This window comes from Coptis chinensis, chromosome 6 (assembly GCF_015680905.1).
Source record: "Coptis chinensis isolate HL-2020 chromosome 6, ASM1568090v1, whole genome shotgun sequence".
NCBI classification, from domain to species: Eukaryota; Viridiplantae; Streptophyta; class Magnoliopsida; order Ranunculales; family Ranunculaceae; genus Coptis; species Coptis chinensis.
In genome coordinates, this window is record NC_141461.1 from 67603612 (window position 1) to 67623407 (window position 19796).

At 37.0% G+C, this 19796-nt stretch overlaps 1 protein-coding gene and 1 pseudogene across 7 annotated transcripts; both read right to left on the minus strand.

Moving 5' to 3' along the window:
- Positions 1–9092: 9092 nt before the first annotated feature.
- LOC147494075 (aldehyde oxidase GLOX pseudogene) lies at positions 9093–11074 on the minus strand (annotated as a pseudogene).
- Positions 11075–12329: 1255 nt separating this feature from the next.
- LOC147494076 (E3 ubiquitin-protein ligase RGLG2-like) lies at positions 12330–18885 on the minus strand. 7 transcript variants are annotated; one of them, XM_086566281.1, is made up of 12 exons: positions 18584–18885; positions 17026–17319; positions 16541–16625; positions 16323–16463; positions 16123–16236; positions 15926–16023; positions 13954–14033; positions 13763–13868; positions 13538–13665; positions 13253–13433; positions 12778–12834; positions 12330–12630 (listed from the first exon to the last, which is right to left on the minus strand). In XM_086566281.1, the coding sequence occupies exons 2-12, from the start codon at positions 17269–17271 to the stop codon at positions 12550–12552; spliced, it is 1317 nt and encodes a 438-aa protein (XP_086422407.1). In that variant the 5' UTR covers positions 17272–17319; positions 18584–18885; the 3' UTR covers positions 12330–12549. The 7 variants fall into 7 exon arrangements, with proteins under 7 accessions (XP_086422407.1, XP_086422405.1, XP_086422406.1 ...); XM_086566279.1 differs by lacking the exon at positions 18584–18885 and adding an exon at positions 17754–18054 and having other exon boundaries at positions 17026–17324; XM_086566280.1 differs by lacking the exon at positions 18584–18885 and adding an exon at positions 17754–17892.
- Between the last annotated feature and the right edge of the window lie 911 nt (positions 18886–19796).

Genomic DNA, 19796 nt, shown 5'->3' on the forward strand with positions numbered 1-19796 from the left:
GCTTTTATTATATATTGAAATGCTGAAGTATTCACTTAAATTTTGTCAACTATCTTCTCATCAAGTCAGACAAGGTACTTTTTTGGCCTAGCGTATCTTGAGCTTCTTTCTTTGTAAACATATTCAATCAGACAAATTATGTTTACACTTTTCAGAAAATTTTGTTTGACATTGTATGCAGAGCACGTGCATCTTGTTAGTATATATAGAAACCGTCTACTTGACATACTATTATGACATACCATCTTGACATACCAAGCCAACCGTCAGATCTTGTTGAATGATCTTGTTGAATCTAACCATTCAACAAACCAAACAAATGTTTCTAATAAAAAAGAGGAGTAAAATTGGCATTCTCCTCTTCTTATTTTTGCCGAAAAGAAAGTCCATTTTCTTCATCTTCTTCAACACGAAAAAGTATTTGCATCAACGAGAAAAATTACAATCATAGTCGATTTGACACAGAAGGATAGTCTGGTTTCATATATAATCATACTCGATATCTTGAACCACTCTACCGCATATGATTTTCCAAAAAAATTACTGCAACAATTACTCTTTGATTCTTCATTGTAAGTGTATGTGAAGAAACGTTACAAGTTTTTCGGGTAGCAATTTCAATGTACCAATCATTTGCATCTGAGAAAGACTAGGACATGCTTTTCGGGTAGCAATTTCAAGTGGCACCACTGCCCGAACAATTCTTTTGATCAACATAATGACAGCAGGCTTTGCCATGAACCGTGGGTTTTTAAGAAAATTGGTTATCCTTGTCAAAAACAGAAACAAATGGGTTAATAGCATTGCACACTACAGGTCAGAGTATTCATGGGAGATAAATGGTATTTGGAGTTTTGTCACACCCACTTTGACGTATACTCACCACCAGACTTCTACACAAGCGTAAGATAGGAATAGTTTTTTTTGGTGAGAGATGGCGACTCGTTATTCTCATTGGTGTCTTGTTTTTTGGGTAGAAAAAAAACGTGAAGGAAATAAACGAGTGTTTCCGTGAAAAACACTGGGTTTTGTGGAAAAAGGAAATGTCGATTTTATCATTTTTTTTATTTGTTTGGTTTATTTTCTAGATGCATATCTAGAGCGTTAGATTCAACAAGATCTGATGGTTGGCTTGGTATGTCAAGATCGCATGTCATAATAGTATGTCAAGGTAGCCGGCTATATATATATATATACTAGCAAACATGCACACTCGATGAGCGTGGTATGCAAAGTGGTGTTGCAAGTTATGCAGACTATTGCGTCAACTCCACTAACTTTTTTAAACATATCAGTTCAAGATTGCAAACTTGTTTTTGCTGTAAAATCTAAATTGAATATAGTATACAACATATATATAAGTACCATCTATAGTAACTTGGTTCATAATCGATCTAGTTTTCATTCTCATTCCAACTAAATTGAAGAAAAAAATAGTCGATAAAAAAAAAAAAAACATGGTCAAAAAGAAAAAAAAAGCCGAAAAAAGGCGCCAAAATGATCGACTTCAAAATACTTTTCCAATGACATTGCATTATGAAAATCAGGCCGGTCTTTGTTAAACTCAAACAAAGTAGTTCGAATGACCCATGTAGTAAAATTGTATCAACAACACCTTATAAAGTATTCAATGAAGGTACTATCAAAAGCAAGCATATTCTTACGTTTTCGCGACAACACCCTTCCCCAAAAAGTACACAATCCAAGGTATACTATCGGGCATTCTAATCCATACCATATTAACAACTTGTATGCAACTCAAGAACAAAAGTTTATGATTGGTGTATTTCATGCAACACTCTCAAAAAGACTTGAGTATTATGACTATAATTGCCGACAGAAGCGGATGCAAGTCCTTGAAGCATTTTCACAACCGACAATATGATGCAAAGAACGGGTTCATTTGTAAGTACACTTTCCAAATGGTCCAATAGCTCCATGGCCTTACGGGACCCGGAATCCAAATCGCATCGATGGTTCCACACTAATGCACTCTCCTTGGATTATATGAAAGATCCATCGAGTTGTCTCCATATACAATCTCATCACAGGCACCACAATTCGTTTCCAATCGGTATGGCCGAACTAAGGGATTTGGATTCCCAAGCGGATGCCTTGCTCCACCTATGGAAACAAAAAAAGTCGAGGATATGTAAAAATCAAAAGGCATCAGACACGCGAAAGTTAAAATAATATAGGTCCAATTAATTGAACATACCGTATGGGTCCTTTCTTGGTGGGTCTTTTAGTTTGGATGCACTTTCTCCCTCATCTTCAAATTTATCGGTAGGAAGGTGAACAACAACTCCTACTCAAGGATAAACAAATAATTGATTACGGTCACTTTCAAGAAGGGAAGCATCAACTATAGATTTTTTCAAAACACTAACAAAAGATCAACAACAATAGCAAAAATGGGAATAGCAAAAGATATTTATTAAAATTCGGCGAAAGAAATGCAGAATAATAGGATCTTTAAAATATTTCAACTTAACTTCGGTTTATAGCTAGTTTTTTAACATAGAAAGTTTGTGCTTTCGGGCATTTCCACAAAAGTCGAACATAAAAAACGATCAATCTCTATTTCCTGAATCTAAGAAGATAGGAGTGCTTTAATTGAAATTGACTTGGGATACATGAAAACTTAAATCCCGAGAAAGTAGGATGTACAAGATTAGTCCAACACTCCAAAACAACCTCGGGACCAAAATTTTTTGAGGACCAGTCAATATAGTAAGGACTTCCAACTATATAACTGTTTTAGGACTTCTAACTATCTCGGTTAACACACCTATAAGAAATGTAATTATATAGTAAGAACTATTTTGACATATTTTAGCTCGGGAGGGTATAACTTAGTCATGCATCGGGCCAGGGTTGACCTGAGTATATCATTTGCTCAAATATTTTTTCATAGGGTAGGAATGAAACATAGACTAACCAATGTAATTAATGAAACTTGGAACTGCATTCGTCAAACACAAAACTTCAAGATCAAGGAACAGGCCACGCACCGTACCAACAAAACAACATAATCAATATACACTGAAACGCAAGAGCCTCTGTAACATGTGATAAAGAGAAATTAATGAAATTGGTCGATCTTTGCGCTTCTAAAGTATTTTTGATAGAGTTCTTTGATTACATTGACAAATAGTTTAAATTATAGATTTGGTAACTCTCATATTTTCACATTCAGGTGAAGGCAGACCATGTTAAAATTGGTTTGGTTCATGTATGCGTCCAAAATTCAGGGTAGTTCATAATCAAATGCCATTTTCATTCACTAATCTCAAGAAATCAGATTTCTTATAGAGGTAAAATAACCACATATGCTCATAGCACATAGTTACTTTCTAATATTTTATATTTTCATTCACTAACGAGGTTGTTAACTTAATCACATGCTCATAAATATCAAAGTCAACCACCCCGTTTTTCCGATTGCATAAACGTTCTTTTTTTATGACCAGATAATCGAGGTGATAGAATACGTATTATTGGAAAGAGATGGCTTAGCATTATTATGGGACAAAGAAGCAGGGAAACACCTATCTATTACGTTGAATCGAGAAGCTCTAATGAAGAAAAGATTTTCCGGCATGGAGTGCAACATGGCAATCTTCATTTTCAAACGGATCGTCCACCCGATTTGCTAGCTCATGAAAGAGTATTAAAACGTAAACAGCATACAATTCGGTGTTCATAAATGCCTAACGGGAAGGACAACGAGCGTTAGAATCTTTTTTCTGAAGCAAACCAAAAGGAATATAGAGCGTCAATGAATGCTCAAAATGTTCGTTTACGTTTTCTGTTTTAACTTTTTTTATTTTTCATTTTGTTTGTTGTGGTTATTTGTTAATGGTCTAAATTGACATTTTACAAAATAATGCAATTCTTTGATAGGTTTTTTTACTGTAAAATAGTACACACATAACATCACATAATTGTAATGAAAATTCTATTAAGGGTGCAGCAATAGATGGTAGCATGCAAAAAAGGACGAATATGCATGGTTGAACGAATACTGGCATACCAAAATGTAACCAATAAATTAAATAACCTACTTCAGTTTCAGCCTTTAGCCAGCAATGATACTTCGTTCTTGCATCATGACTTTCAGAGAAATCCTCATCGAAAAGCCTTTGTTTTAAGGAGAACTTTGACATAAGAAAGTGGAAAACACAATGTCAAAGAACTTGGCATTCTTTGGGCAATTTGTCAAAATAACAAACTGATGCTAAATATCCAAGACTAATGAGAGAGTAGAGCAAGAAGAATCAAATTGGAGAAGAGTAATCCGGAAAAGCCTCCAAGTACCCGAGCATCTCTTTAGCGTAATATCTAATTGTTCGGGATACATGAGCCACAACCCCGCAAGGCAAAATTGAGGGGGACTTTTTGTGGCCTCCTCAATAATCTTTTCTATGAACTGCAAGAAAGAAGTTGAGTCACATTTAAGAAAATAATAACGATTTTTAAAATTACATTTATATTGTTTATAACTTGGTGGAAAAGGATAAACCGGGTTAACTACTCATCATGATTCGATGTCAAACTTTTTTTTTATATGATGATTTCTTATATTGATAGATTTATAACACAAACAACACACCCGAAGTGCGCAAAATCGATATGATGTCGAGGTGGTATAAATAAGACTTGAGTTTCTATTTCACTGGACTTTGCCATCTATATATTCATATCAACAAACACAAATCCTTATTAATACCCAAAGCCAAATCTCTTCTACATCATTGAAATTGGAAAACACAAAACAAAACAACTTATTAACAAATTTACCTTATCAATTCGTTCTTGGTCTTCGTGAGAAATATCAACAGGTAAAAAAAATTGCTTCCAACAATTCTTAGGGCTTTAATAAGTCTTAAAAAGCGAAGGAATAAAATAAACACCAGCTTTAGAGATACCCTCGTTGAGTGGGTTTTGATTTTTACCGCTTTTTTTTTCTTTTCCGTAGAAATTGGAGGAGTGAGCGAAAATTGAGAATGAGAGAAATAATGGGGAACGAAGGTTTCTGTCTAATTAATTCAGTTTGATGAAGAGAACACATGTAAGCGAAGGAAGGGGCTGTTAGATTATTAACATACCAAAATACCCCCGAATTAGATAGTGAAAAGACCATTGTACCCCTGTGACGTACGTGAAAAATACTGTTCATCAACCCCCAGATGAGTACATGATTTGTGCATAATTAAAAAACAACTTTATTATGAGTACTATCCAAACAAACAGTTTGTGAGTGCTTCTTAGAGCATCTTTAGGAGCGAGTACCAAAAAAACACTAAATTTTTTAACCAAACCAAACTTATACCAACCAATTTCAGGAGTAATATCAAAAAGTTGACATCAAATGTCGCAGTTTTGGATAAACCGCGCCATATAGTCCACGCTGCTTTCGCAAAACCGCGTCATAATGGCCATGAATAGAATTCTCGCTGTGGATTGGAAGTTGCTCAAATGAATCCTGTGGGTGGTGGCCATTTCAATTTTCTCCAATATCTCAATCTAAGATTTATTTTCGCTGCAATCTAAGATTTTTTTTCACTCTAACATCTCATCTCAATCTAAGATTTTGTATTCGGCAGAGTATATATATATTAGTACATGATTTGTGCATGATTAAAAAAAAGCAATTTGTGCATGAGTGCTTGTTAGAGCATCTTTAGGAGTGATACCAAAAAAACACTAAATTTTTTAACCAAACCAAACTTATACGAACCAGCTTCAGGAGCAATATTAAAAAGTTGACATCAAATGCCGCGGTTTTGCGAAGCCCACTACAGAAACCCAAGCCCATGCGGTTTTCTAGAAACCGCGCTGTGTGTCGCACATCTTGTGCTATCATCTTTTAACCCCGTGTAAACACCGCGCGATTTTTGCAAAACTGCGTCATTAAAGTCCACACTCTAGCCCAAACCCATCCAGTGTTCGAAACTCCGTACGGTTTTTCCAAAACCGCGAAAGAGATTTGATACAACACCAAAGCAAACACTAAATTTTGGCCGATTTGGTGTTTGCTTTGGTGTTTTTATCAAAAAATGTCCAACTGGCGGTCTAGCAGACTAGCACACGCCACTTCCACTGGCACAGGACTTCTTTTGTGACTTTTCAACACTATCCACACAACTGGGGTGCCACTCTAACTAGCGCGTGGGTAGGCACTACACAATTTTTTCATTTCTGTTTGCGACCGCTTAGAGTTGGCACTAATTTGTGAACAAAGCTTGTCAAACTTGTTGAAATTTTTTGACAATTTGTGAACACCACTAGAGATGCTCTAAGAGCATCCGCAATCGTCCACTCTAATGTCAAGATTGAGTTTACCAATCTCACATTTCAACCATATCAATAAGACTTCACCTAGAGATGCTCTAAGAGCATCCCCAATCGTCCACTCTAATGTCAAAATTGAGTTGACCAATCTCACATTTCAACCACATCAATAAGACTTCAACCAAAGCCGTGTAATGCTGGTAGGTAGGTCTAGGAATAAGCTAACTAGCTGGTGTACGTTGATAACTTTAGTGTTGAACATAGCCAGGGGCAGCTCAAGCTATTTGGGGCCCTAAGCAAAGTTTGAAAAACATCCTTTTACCATTGATTATACTCACTTTTTGCGGGAGAAATTAAAAGTTTTTTGTTGGAGAAGTAAGAGAAACGAGGGATTTGCTTGAGAATGTATTGCATTTTGTTGTGTTAAATTCAATTAATGTTTTTTTCAATTATTATATAAGTTTTTAACTTTATAAAAATAATACAAAAAAAAAAAATGAAATCCAAACTACTGAAACTAGGGGTGTCAAAATGTCCCTCAAACCCTCAACCCGCCCGACCCGGCCTATGGGCCGAAAAAGCCCTCAAAATGAGGCCCTCACATTCGTGGGCTGAGCCTACCCGACCCTCAAGCCTTTGAGGGGAGGATAAGGGTCTAGATTTTGAAACTTAAGTCATCCCTTAAGCCCGACCCTCATTAGGCCCTCAACATTTATTACATATATTTTAATAAATATTTTTATAATATATTTTATTTTAGCATTAATATGCTAAAAATCACTTAAAAGAACGTTTGTCTATTAAGTTTGTCAACCTTATAATTTCATTATAATATTTTATGAAATGAATTTAACTGTTTTAATTGACTAATACAAATTTAACAAGTTTTTTTTAGTAGTTTGAAGGTTTAATTGTGAAGTGCATTCGATTTTATCATTTTTAACTAATGTTTCTAAATTTATTTTGTAAATCAAATGTATAACAAAGTATCCGGCCCTCATGTTTGGCCCTCAATCAAGCCCCCTAAGAGGGTTAAGGGGGGGTAAAATCTTAGAGATTTAAGCATTGGCTTGATCCGAGCCGGCCCTCGAGGTAAATGAGGGTAGGACTGGCCCAGTCTTCAAAACATGAGGCTTTATTGTTTGAAGGCTGGGCCAGTCCGGCCCGGCCCATTTGACACCACTAACTGAAACTAGTTGGGGCCTTTGGACTGTTGGGCCTGAACATAGTTTAGTAATAACTAATAACTTTAGAGAATAATTTGTTGGCACTAAATGGAGTGGAGTAGTGGACTGTGGACCATTATGTCTTGTCCCAGTTGTAATGGCTTCCTGATATTATCCTAGTTCCAAGAAGAGCGGAAGTTCCAATTATCCAATAACAAAGGCCATTCGATCTGACCTGTTGCATTATGTAAGAAAACATACATACAAGGAATTACAATTACATGCATTATGTAATTATGTAATTGCAATTACACATTATGAAATTACAAGGAAATAAAAAAGAATTTCTTAATTAGCAATCTTTCTTGAAGGAAAGCTATGGACATGATTGTGATGAGCTGTATAGGATTTTTGTCGACACTTTAAAGGAGTAGGAGAAACTTGCATGAACAAATAATTCCCAGCAAACAAATCACCCAAATGTGATCTACCTTCAACAAATCTCCTTATAACCTTATTGTATGAAAGTCTAACAGCAGAGAATAGCTTAGCCTTTTTCCTTAAAAACCTCCTTAACCCTGGTATTCTTATCTTCAATCTTCTTCTAAGATGAACTCTTCTAAAGTTCTTGGACCAGCTTCTTGTTCTCTTGATAACTATTGCATCTTGTTTATGTTCTTCTCCTTCTTCATACCAACCTTCATTTCTCAGCCTTTGATAAGAAAGCTTGGGAACTGAAGCCATTTCAAAGGCAGACATGGTGCTTTCTAGGAGATTGAAGAGAACCTAGATTGAGTGTTGAAGGTTTCTCTCACTTTTCAGAAATCTGATCTATTAAGAGTGTGTGTGTGAGAGAGAGATGGGCTTGAAGGATGAAGAGATGGTTGGTTGGTTGTCTATTAAATGTAACTGAAGCAGCTGGGTTTTGTAGGTGAAAGATGATCGATTGTAATGTTACCAGCTGAGATTTTGCCACGAGTATAGTTAGCAAAAAATAGGATTGTGCTACATTTACCTGAGAAAGCCAGCATACGTATACGGTTATACTGCAAGTTTAATCTGTTCTCAAATGGTTTAATCACTTTAATGAACCGCTCTCTGAAGTTAAAAGTACATTCAACAAATTCTGTGCGCGAATAATATTCATTATCGTACAATGATGAAAAAACTTTTTTAAGGATTTAGGATCCATGAATGGGGAATGGCACTTTTCAATCAGGCGATGGATCCAATAAGGATCTTTCACAGCAACTTTTTCCACACATTTAGTAAGCCTGCTCTCTGCTGTCTCAAGCCACATTATTGAAAGTTTACAGTCAAGCATTTTCTTTAATTTAAATCTAGAAGTTTGTATATCATTTTCCCTGTCTTAGTCCAATTAATTTATAGATTCTTTTACCCTTGTATGAATTGAAATTGAGTTTCTCTAGACAGAATTCAAGTCCTAGGCTCCTAGCGGCCCAATTGCTACCTCAGGTCGCTGAAATGTAACTTTTCTTTTTGTTTTTTGCTTGAACTGAAATGTAACTGTGACGCACAAATCACTGAGAAAGTTAAATTGAAAAACAAGAGGCTCTTATAAATTAACTTAAGATTATGCAAAATACAAGCTCTGATATTATAGTGTAAGGCGACACATTGCCGTTACATCACCAGTAGTATAGTAGGTAGCAGCAATGCACTCATTTCTTTTAATTATCCACTGGCTATAGCTAGTGCTCCTTTGCTAAATTATTTTAACATACATAATTACTTGAACAGAAGCACAGCCTAGCTCGTTAAGCTTGTACGAATTTAACCCAATCCGCTATGCTTGGAATCCCTCCATTTACAACACTGAGCATATAATAACCTGAGGGAGCAACTGTCGGCGTTGGTGGAGCTTCAACAACTGCATTAATCCAGCCATTCTTGTCCCTCACCATGCTTCTGCTCCTGAGCTTCAACAGCCTTTGGTTCATCGAAGTCCCATGAGTTGTAAAAGGTGGAGCGTACACGTTAATTTCCACAACATTGCTTGGTCTCCTCCCAAGCCAGAATCGAACGTTAAACACTTCATTGTAACGAACACCATAAGCGCCATTAGTACTGTACTGTACTGATACATTTTGCGGTCTACTTTGGTCATAATACTGGCTCATGTAGAATGGAACAAAAGCTTCTAGTCTCAGTTCAGTTGGAAAGGGTACATTTCGGAAAGTGTACCTATTATTGGGATTGCTTCCTGCAACTAATACCCTTCCATCAGGTAGAAGAAGAGCCGAAGAGTGATACATTCTAGCTATTATTGTGGACTTCAGGACCGAAAACCTTTTACCCGATTGTTTGCTTGGTTCATAGAGGTAAGGTTGGAGAGAAGGATTTGCAGAATTGTTCCATCCAGCACAGCCCTGCTTAGCTCCATTTATGATCAGTATATCACCTGTAGGGAGTATCAACATATCATTTAACAGGCGAGGTCCTGGCATTTCCTCCATTCTCCACCTGTGAATGTTTCCAGTGATTATCATTCTCCCACAAGAGTTCAAACCTGTCAGGAAGTTTCCTCGTTGAGCTGCGCTATAAGCTCCTAAAGATGCACCCCCACACACCATGACTTCCAGCTTCTGAAACTTATTAGCGTTGTCTAGAGGGAGAATAACCGTTGAACCACTGCTTGGATAGTTCCTTGACCCACGTCCAGGTATCCGAGGGAAGGTCTTAACAACCCTATTTCGCCTATAGTTGAACAGAATTGAATCCCGATTGGCAAAAATGAACAAATTTCCATCTGGGGATAGGTGAATAAAGGGATAAAGGTTATTTCCATGCGCATCTCTATCATTTGTCTGGTACAATAAGGGGAGATAGAAGGATCTTTCTTTTGAGGACCGTTTAGGTATGAATTCATACGTATAAGTCCGTAATCCCCCTATGACAATAGTTCTGTCCTCCTCAGGAAGTAAGATATTTGATGCGTACCATCGGTTATCTGCAAGAGAAGTTCTGGACTGGCTCCAATCACAGCGGTGATCAAAGCAAGGTTGGAAGTAACGAATCGCTCGATAGCCTTCACCATAACCACCTGTTTGAAGAAGAGTGCCATTGCTTAAAAAGGATCCTGAGGAGCACCATGTATCAGTTTCGAGCCTTAAAGGCCTAATTGAGTTGGTATCAATATGGTACTCAACAGAGTGAGCTGAGCAATCTGGGTCTGTCAAGCCTCTGGGAAGACCTAAACACCTCCTCCCATCGGGGCTTCGATGTAGTGTATATCCAGATGGTCCAGAACTAGTCTGATCAAATATTACGACTGTGTTTTGGCGTGTTAAGGCCATATGCATGGCCACTACACCAGTGTTGTTTAGGAGTAATTGCCAGTTACCCAACCTTCCTTGTCCAATCGCACTACTAGTGCCGAACAACTGTGCCACGAGAGATAATCCTGTGATTGCATATTTGAATATGAGAGGGATGAAAGGTTTCTTTACAGCCATATTGTTTCTCTCACTGCAGAGTGGATACAAACAAGGTACCTCCAAGCTTCTTTATATATGTGGGAAGAGTCACGAAAACTGCTCATGCAGTTGAGAAGTTTATATGAAATATTCTAAAAATTCCCTTGAGTTGTCTGTTTTCATGTATAAACTATAAACACTGTTGGCTTGTGAGAGAGTTCACCAACCTTTCCCTCCCCCACCTGAGGCTAGATATACGAAACAGTAAATGTTTTCTCCCTCGAAACTGTCTGAAATGAAGTCAACACTCTTTTGTTCAGTAGAGTTTGTTTTGAAAGGCTCCACCAACCTTCCCTCCCATTCTCCCAAAATAAGAATTTTTACTTGGCTCTCACTCTCCTCAGAAAACTAAACTGATCACATAAGTTTGAAGGGAGGGGTTTTGTTTGTTTGACTCTTTGACATACAAAGAAATGCTGCCCATGCCGAAGGAAGCAATGAACTTCTAAGTTCTAACCAAATGCGTGCACAAACATAATATTTTTTACACAGGATCTGATTCCCTTGGTATATATTTATACGCAGTTGAACTATTTTGGGCTGTTCATTTTCAGCGATACATCAAAGATCACATTTGATGTAGGCACATAGCTTATTCTGCTTTTACACTGGGGGTACTGTTTTCAGATTTTTGTACATATAAGAGAAAATAAACGTTGATACTTGTAGGACAACCAATTTCATTATACCCACAGGCCAACCAATACTTGCGTACGCTTTAAGAAGAGGTGGCAAAATTACCCAACTCGACACTTCATAAACACCCCAAATACTTCATAGCAAAACCCTTTTAACTAATTAACAGGGTAAGTAAAGAACTTGATAGGTTGGTCCACCATTAAACTCCTTACAATGGAGATATAAATTCATATACAACTTTGCAGCTAGAAAATGTCAATAAGGTTTTCATCATCATTCTTTCAGTTGAAATCTACCAGGAAACTTTTCCAATCGTGCAATATTAACAAGCACAGTCAGTATTGAGTTGTATGACAAGACCACTGTGTACTATTCTAGGATCTATACTCGTCTCCAAATCCACTACCTACTCTCTCGTCCAAAGCACAAAAATATGGTATTGCTGGTGTCAAGTAGCTTATACCTTTCAGTAATAACCATAGATGCTACTACACTAGCCAGGATTTTCACAATCAACCTATGAAGAAAGACAGCGACTGACGAATGAACAACTGTCTTGGGAACGTTCAGGAGCCAGGAAACACTACCAGTAATAGTATTCATGCCTAAACAAAAGATGTGCACTATACTTATCTGTACTGCTATACTTTGTCTCGTTCTTTGCGAATGTGATTGCACCCTGATCAAGCTTCTAGAAGAGACATATTTATGTACGCAAAACCTCAAAGACTGAATAAAAGCAACTATATCAAGAAGAGAAATGAATTTACAAGAGGAACACTCGCATGCAATGATAAACCTTTTGATGCTCCAGAATGAAGCCTACAATGCAGAAGTTGGTGAAAATGAACATCGAAGGAGTGGCCTGAGGCTCAAAGAATTGCTGAGAGCATTGAGATAATCAAGGCTGAAACTCACCAATTGCCACATATACAGATGGTGCTAATATTTTAATAAAGCTTTATTCTAGTCTCTATTGGGGTCCTACAGATGGGGCATAACTGAAGGTCTTCTCCACATTCACAACACGTCTGCAACAAATAAGAAAGCGGCTGATTATATGTCAATATAAACGTTCCATGCGCTCAATTTACCATAAAAAGCAAGGAGCATAACTGCATAAGAACCAATATAATGAAAAAAGAACAAAAACAGCACCAAGGTGTTGGAGATTTTACCTGATGTCCGCAGCCAAAAGCCATATCCTTTGAGTTGGTAAGGCAAATGGGGCATACCTGTGGACATCCATGAGAAAGATTCATGAGAACTTAATTACTTCATCCAAGATTTTATTGCTCCTGCTTCCCCCTAATTGATTTCTTAATGGGGGAAAGTAGTCTATTAGTGCTTCCTAGCTGACTGTATTAAATGCATTGATGTTTATAATTAAAACCTACAGAGGAATAACAAAAGGCTAAATAGAAGATCTACATTGCTTTTTCTTAAAACTTAATCATTTAAAAGTCCGTAAATTATAGCTAAGCATTAGGCTGTAGGCTCTTACATATATAAAAATAGACAATAGTTTGGTGCACGAAGTTTGGGAAAATATGTTGCATCAAAAATGTGAAATTAATAAGTCAACCTACAATGACAGGCCCTTAAATCACTCTAGAAGTTATAAGAGATAAGATGGCAACATGAAAGTCTGACCTTGTTATCGAATGTTGAACTTTCAGGTGGAGCTGTGCCTCTAGAGGTTGCTTGGGCATTATATGGTGGCACACTGTGCTGGAAACTGCTGGACCGGGAGGGTTTCTTTGTGCTAAATGAAGCAGCACCGTAAAGCGGTGGTGGAAGAGGCACCCTTTCTACAAATTTCCCATTCCTAGAACTGCTTCAAGAGTAAGTGCATTGTTGTTATGTTTATGTGGACTATGCTTTAAAAAATCAGACGGTTAAAAGCAAAACCTTTAAAGGAAAGACATCTCTTGTTACCCCAATATATTAAAGTCCACTGTCGCTTTATACTGGGCAGGAATTTCCATCAAAGCTGCAAGAGCAAACTCCGTCTCTTTTCTGGATATAGGCATATTCTTTGACATAATTTCTGTAAAATTCACAAACTGAAAGAGAGATATATAAGGTTGTGATCATAAAATATGTGACGTGCAGTACAATCAAACAGAGTAAGGGGCGTGATTGTCGCCCGCTAGTGTTTACCTGGAAATTATCAAAAGCTCGAGCAGGAATATTGTCATCAAATTCCTTCATCATATCCCAAGGTCCATCCCCAACTCCCACTAAAATAATCGACAATGGGTATTCACTGCAAAAAAGGAAGCGTCAAGGACATGAGTTCGCAAAATAATAATAATAGTAATAATAATAACCAAGACAGACCAGAAATCTACCTTGCTTTTACAATTGCTTCAACAGTCTTGTGTTCCTGTGTGCTTAGCCGGCCATGCTCAGTATCAACACTTCTAGTCACCTGCAACCACCAAAAGTTTCTCCAAGGCTTAAGGCTGATAAAAGCAATTGATCAGCCATGGCATAGCATAGATAGCGCTATATCTAGAAAGATAATAGCTGAGTTGTTGTTTGATCCATTAAACGAGTAAGGATTAGGGTTTGGAATATAAACATTGTAGTGTAGCTTTCTGTCATGGAGACATTTACCAATTTGAGGCGAATTATTTTATTTTTATCCACTTTGAAGTTTGGGGGGTCATTTATTTCTGTCTTCCCTTATTTTAAATAAATTCACTTGCAGTTATTTTCAGAATTAAGGATGATGGCTCATGTGTCTTTTATGTGCCACTTGCCAGGACTTTTGGCATCTCTTGTTTTTCCTTGATCATGTGAGTGCTTGATCACCAACGCACGTAGAATGACCCATTGTGACCACCCTAGGTTTCTTATCTCTTGAATGATTTGTTATTTTCTTAGCTTCTTCATTTTTTTCTGCTATCTTATGCTTCTCACATTTGCGTACAATGTTACCAAAGGAAGCAGTCATTCCAACAACTGCTTTTTAGGTACAGTTCAGCCATGTCTTAATTCCTGATATTGATCTATCGATGATACAACATCAATGATATATCTTATTAGAGGTTACATTATACAATATGCAGTCAGAGGCGCAGGCAATGGCTAGGCGCCAAGGATGAGTCTAGTGTCCAGGCACATAGCCCAGAGCCTAGGTGGATGCCTAGCACATGCTTGTTCTATTAATACTAAATTTTCTCCTCTTACTTTCTACAAGTTGTAATCATGAAAAAAAAAATAAAAAAAAAATAAAACAAAGTATATTGCGATGCATACGACTTATTAATACTGTTAGAGTTCTAAGGGACATCTTCCGAGGGGATTTAAGGGTGCAGCCCTCCCCGAGGGAACGAGGCCATATCCTCTTTTTCTTATATATAAAACCCCGTGAGCATATTCTTACATATATATCGGAGTGATGCAAGGCCGAAACTAACTAAGGCCATATCCTCTTTTTCTCTCTTTTCTCTCTAGACTTTCTTCTTCATTAGCAATGATATAATTTTACTAATACACACACAATAAAGCTAAAAAAGTAATTGTGCGTTCATGAATCCATTAACCATCTAACTATTAACATAAAAATAAGTAGAAAACTATGTATTAATTAGGCCAATTCGAAATCTTCTGAATATGTCTGATTTGCCAAGCATGTCAAAAACGATTAAGCTTCCCATAATATCAGTAGAAAATCTCAGAGGTCCTACTGGTCCTACTGAATATTTTACTTGTTCACAAGTAGCTATTTTTCGTAATTAAACCTATAAGATACACTGCAAAGGAACCAAAGTACTTTTAGAAGGATGGTAAAAAAACTCTCTCTCTTACCACAGCTCATCCTAACCAACCTACTTTCAGTGGAAAAAGTGTTATTGATTAACAATCCTTTCTTTACATATACATCTTGCATCAACCTATTTAATGTTATTTCGAAAAGATGGTGGTCCAAGCCACCAAGCAGGAGAAAGAGGGAATAGAGGGGCCAAAAGATCTCTTAGCCAGTAAACGGGGTTGTCCATTATCTTTTGACTGGGATGAAGCATGTGGAGGTAGAGGATCTGCACATGAATTTCCTTCCCTATAACTTCGATCAACTTTAACCTCTTCTTTACTTATATGCTTATAACAATCAGAATGACAAATGAGAGCATTATCTCTCCAAAAAGCTATTTGCCAGAGGACCTAATCAAATTAGAATATACAGAGCTGTGAAGCTTACACTGCTTCCTTGATTTGCATGACAGTTTTACTCATTCTCCATGACCGATAAAATAAAGGAATCAGGTAAAGGCTACTGGGGCTGTACTACGTAATGTACAAATTTTGTTGGAATACCTGCCCATCAGCAATTATCAACAGCACATGGTACTGTCCACCATTTTGCTCAACAATAGTCGTAGCCATTTCAATGATAGGGGCAAATGACGTTGGTCCTGCATATAAAGAACATGTGAACACAAAATAATAACATACTAATAATTCCAGTCTCCTGATAAGATTAACCAAAATAGCGAGTGGAGTAGGATGCACACCAGCCAGTCTCAAATTCGGGACTATTTCTCTGTATCGTGTTAAAGCTTCCGCGAATCCATTACAGAGCCTCTCATCGGGATAGAAGCTGAAGACATCTTGGTCATGGGTTGAAGCTGTCAAACAAAATTAACCTCCAATTCAATCAACCTGAACACACTATCCAAGTATACTGGCGGAAATAGTTGTTCTAAGAAACTACCATCTCCAAATCCAAAGCATGGAATCAGGTTATCCTCGTCAAAAGCTGATAATGTTCTCCCAATTATAGATATTGCTTGTTCATAAGGATTTTGAGTGTCTGCTAAGTGATGTAAGCACTTTCGGTTGAATGATCTCGCACCTAATTATGGAAGTAAGTTTAGTTGGTGCAGTACAGCCATAGTGAAAAAAGTAAGGCCTATCTGTACAAAGCCAAACCTGTCCATTCATTGCTTTTGGTGAAATCAATACCAACAATAAGATTCGAAGATTCAAGACCAGCCTGGGCAAGAGCATCTGTGACCTGTGACGAGAGAAGAGAATAAGCCATTCCGATTACAATCATAAGAGTCCTTATGGGTCACGGCAAGTGGACAAGTAGCATTTCTGAGCACAATATTCACTGAAGAAAGATAAAAATGGGAAATGCATCCTAAAGGTGTAATAGTTTTCTTGAATCAGTAATCAACTAAAGAGACAACGTCAACTATTTGTAACCAATACAACTAACCGATGACTGAAATCAATTTCATAAAAAACAACTTCATTCACACATTGGTATCTCTTTATTTGAACATTTCCATTACCTACTCATTTTGTTGTTTCAAGTTTTGACAATATATAAGAACTACCCACATTATGTTAGCATCCATTACCATGAAAATTATGTCAAACTCAAAAGCAAGGATCAATAGCAGACTTACCTGTTCCAAAGAATTATAATCATCATTTATCCTCGAATACCTCCTCTCCAACTTCCTTTGAGGCAGAGCTCCATAGTTTGGTGGTGGAGGAGCATGGTACTGTGGCGCTCCATAATTCGAATTAGGTTGAGCATATGGTGATTGAGGAGGAGGATACTGATATCCATGATTACCATACGAAGACGAACTAGATCCAAACGACGAAGAATTCCTATAACTAGTCCCTTTCGAACTTTTACCCCCCATCAAACACAAAATCGACAAAGATTCTCAAACTGTCCACAAAGTCAACTCCTATCCTTCACACACAAAAAACATCACAAGTATAATGAAGCAAACTTAATATGCATAATGCATTCACAAACTGTGGCCACTCTTTATATCTTGTAATCTAATTCCCCAACTAATGAAACTTCTAGGAACAAACAGGCATTGCCTGTTTTCCTTTCTTACTTAACATTAAAACAAAGACTTAAGGCAAACGCAGACCAACCAACCCTTCTTTCATGAAACTCAGGTGTCTTAAGGTACTAAAAATGATATAAATACTAGTAGGCATTGGAAATTAATTAATTAATATATATACATTAGAAGTGAACTTAACATGAAAGAACACATTAATTAAAATATATAATAATAATAATAATAACAAGTATACCCTCACTATCACCCACATGCTCAATTCTTGAAAATTTTCTTTTGTAGATCCAACTATATTTACACTGTACCTTTAGTTGCAGCTGAGCTTTGGTTTCAAGAGATAAAGCCTTTTTTTTTTATGTTATGATTATTATTATTACGGTCAACAGTGAAAGTAGAAGACTTTTACTACTTTGTTTTGGTTAAAGGATGTTTCTTGGAAGGTTCTTGGCAGGATAATAGAAGATGATGAGTTGTCATGTGAGAGACCATTTAATCATATGCTCCTCCTGACCCACAATTGTCAACTTCACCAACAACCGAGCCACGTTGGTTTTAAGATGTTTTAGAAACTTATTAGAATCAAGGTGCAACGTGGTTCGGATTGTCGACTGTCTTACTGTTGACACAATTGTTTGTATCTCAAATGTAGTGTGTGTCCATGTCGTCCTCTAGCATCAACGAGACTACGACTCATTATTTTTATTTTTTTTTATTTTGACTTAATCGTATGAAACGAACTTCACTAGATACAAACCAGCCGAGCATTATATGTCAACGAGTTACACACTTACATATAAGTTTTAACTCATGTTCACTTGACACGATTGTACAATCAATCAAACGATTTTAACTTTTTGAGTAGATCATATCTATGTATTTTCATTTTATTTTTTGATTTATTTTATTTCTTTCTGTGGTACATCAGAGCATGAGGGCAATGTTCACACTTACAAGGTTTAGTGCAGCATCCCTATTGATCTATTCCCAAACGATTCACTTGTAAGTAGGAATGTCCATGAGTTATGAGCAGTGTTCGTGATTTCGAAAGGAATAGTGGAATTCCGCCGAATATTTCGGTTTTCCATAAAAAAAATGTTCCAGTAAGAGTATAATCGTAAATATATGGAAAACTGACCAAAAATGGTGGAAAACCGATTGAATATCCCTCTTCACCATCACCACCACCGAAACTAAGGTTCTTCCGATCCTTATCTGAAATCCTTTGAATCTAGCCCTATATTTATAATTCTTGAATGAAAATTTTGAAAAAAAACAGAGATAAAAAATTGAAGAAAAATGACCAAGATCCCCTATTGAATCTTTCCACTGCATCTTCATCTATATTTCTCATGGTGGTGGGTTTGAAAATCAATGGCGGTGGTGCCTCCACCGCCCGCCATTTTTTGGTTTTGAAAACCCTAAATTTTAGTTCACTTCAAAAATAGTGAGAATGCATGCTAATCTAACGGTCAGGATTGTTTTATTATCTATCTTTGAACTTTCAACCTTGTAAAATTCGATACTATTGGCGAAATGCCAAACGGAATTCCGATTTTTTAATCTATCGGAATTCCGCTGATTTCGAAATTATGAACTATGGTTATGATTAACACTATAGAGTGTGAATGATCCTAGTTTTGACAGATATAAATTGCTAGTATGACTTGCACGCAACGTAGCAATGCTTGGGGACTCTCTTAGACATTAACGAGGTGATTAGAGAACAATACGCTCTTAAATGGGGGGACTAAAATTCCAGCTAAGAGCATCTCTAGGTGGTAGTATCACCTCCCAAATTCTTCAAATTTGCTTTTAAAACTCAGAATTTCGCGGAAATCCAACTCTAGGTGGAAGCAAATTCGGTCGCATCATCTGTCTAGCCACATCTTTATTCAGAATTTGGGATTTGGGATCGCGGATCTTGGGCGCGAGCGATGTAAAATGTAATAATCGTCGCGTCATTGCAAAAGTCGCCCCAAATTATTTTTTGACTTTGACGAGCACACCGGCCAGTGGTACTGTCGCGCGCCATTGCTAAAGTCGCGTGAGTTATTTTTTTTTTTACTTTTTTTAATTTGGTGCGACAGTGGGAATGTCGTGTGACTTTTTTTTTTTTTTTTTTTTAAAGGATAATGTGATAATGACAAGATATCAATGTCGTGCAAGGTAACCCTATTCCAAATTTGCGAATGGTATTTGCGACCACTTAAAGTTAGTCAAAACTTGCAACCAATTTCTCCAAATTTCGCCTTCAAATTTGAAAGAAATACTGCCACCACCTAGAGATGCTCTAATGAGCATTTTAGAAACGCATTTTTTGACATTTTCCAATTACTTTAGTTGCCCAC

Coding starts and splice junctions, on each gene's coding strand:
- LOC147494076 (XM_086566275.1), bottom strand. CDS start 17,271: ATGGGGGGTAAAAGTTCGAAAGGGACTAGTTATAGGAATTCTTCGTCG. Junction 16,626..17,025: donor ATTATAATTCTTTGGAACAG/GTAAGTCTGCTA, acceptor CTCTCGTCACAG/GTCACAGATGCTCTTGCCCA. Junction 13,434..13,537: donor GTGGACTTTAATATATTGGG/GTAACAAGAGAT, acceptor CTCTTGAAGCAG/TTCTAGGAATGGGAAATTTG.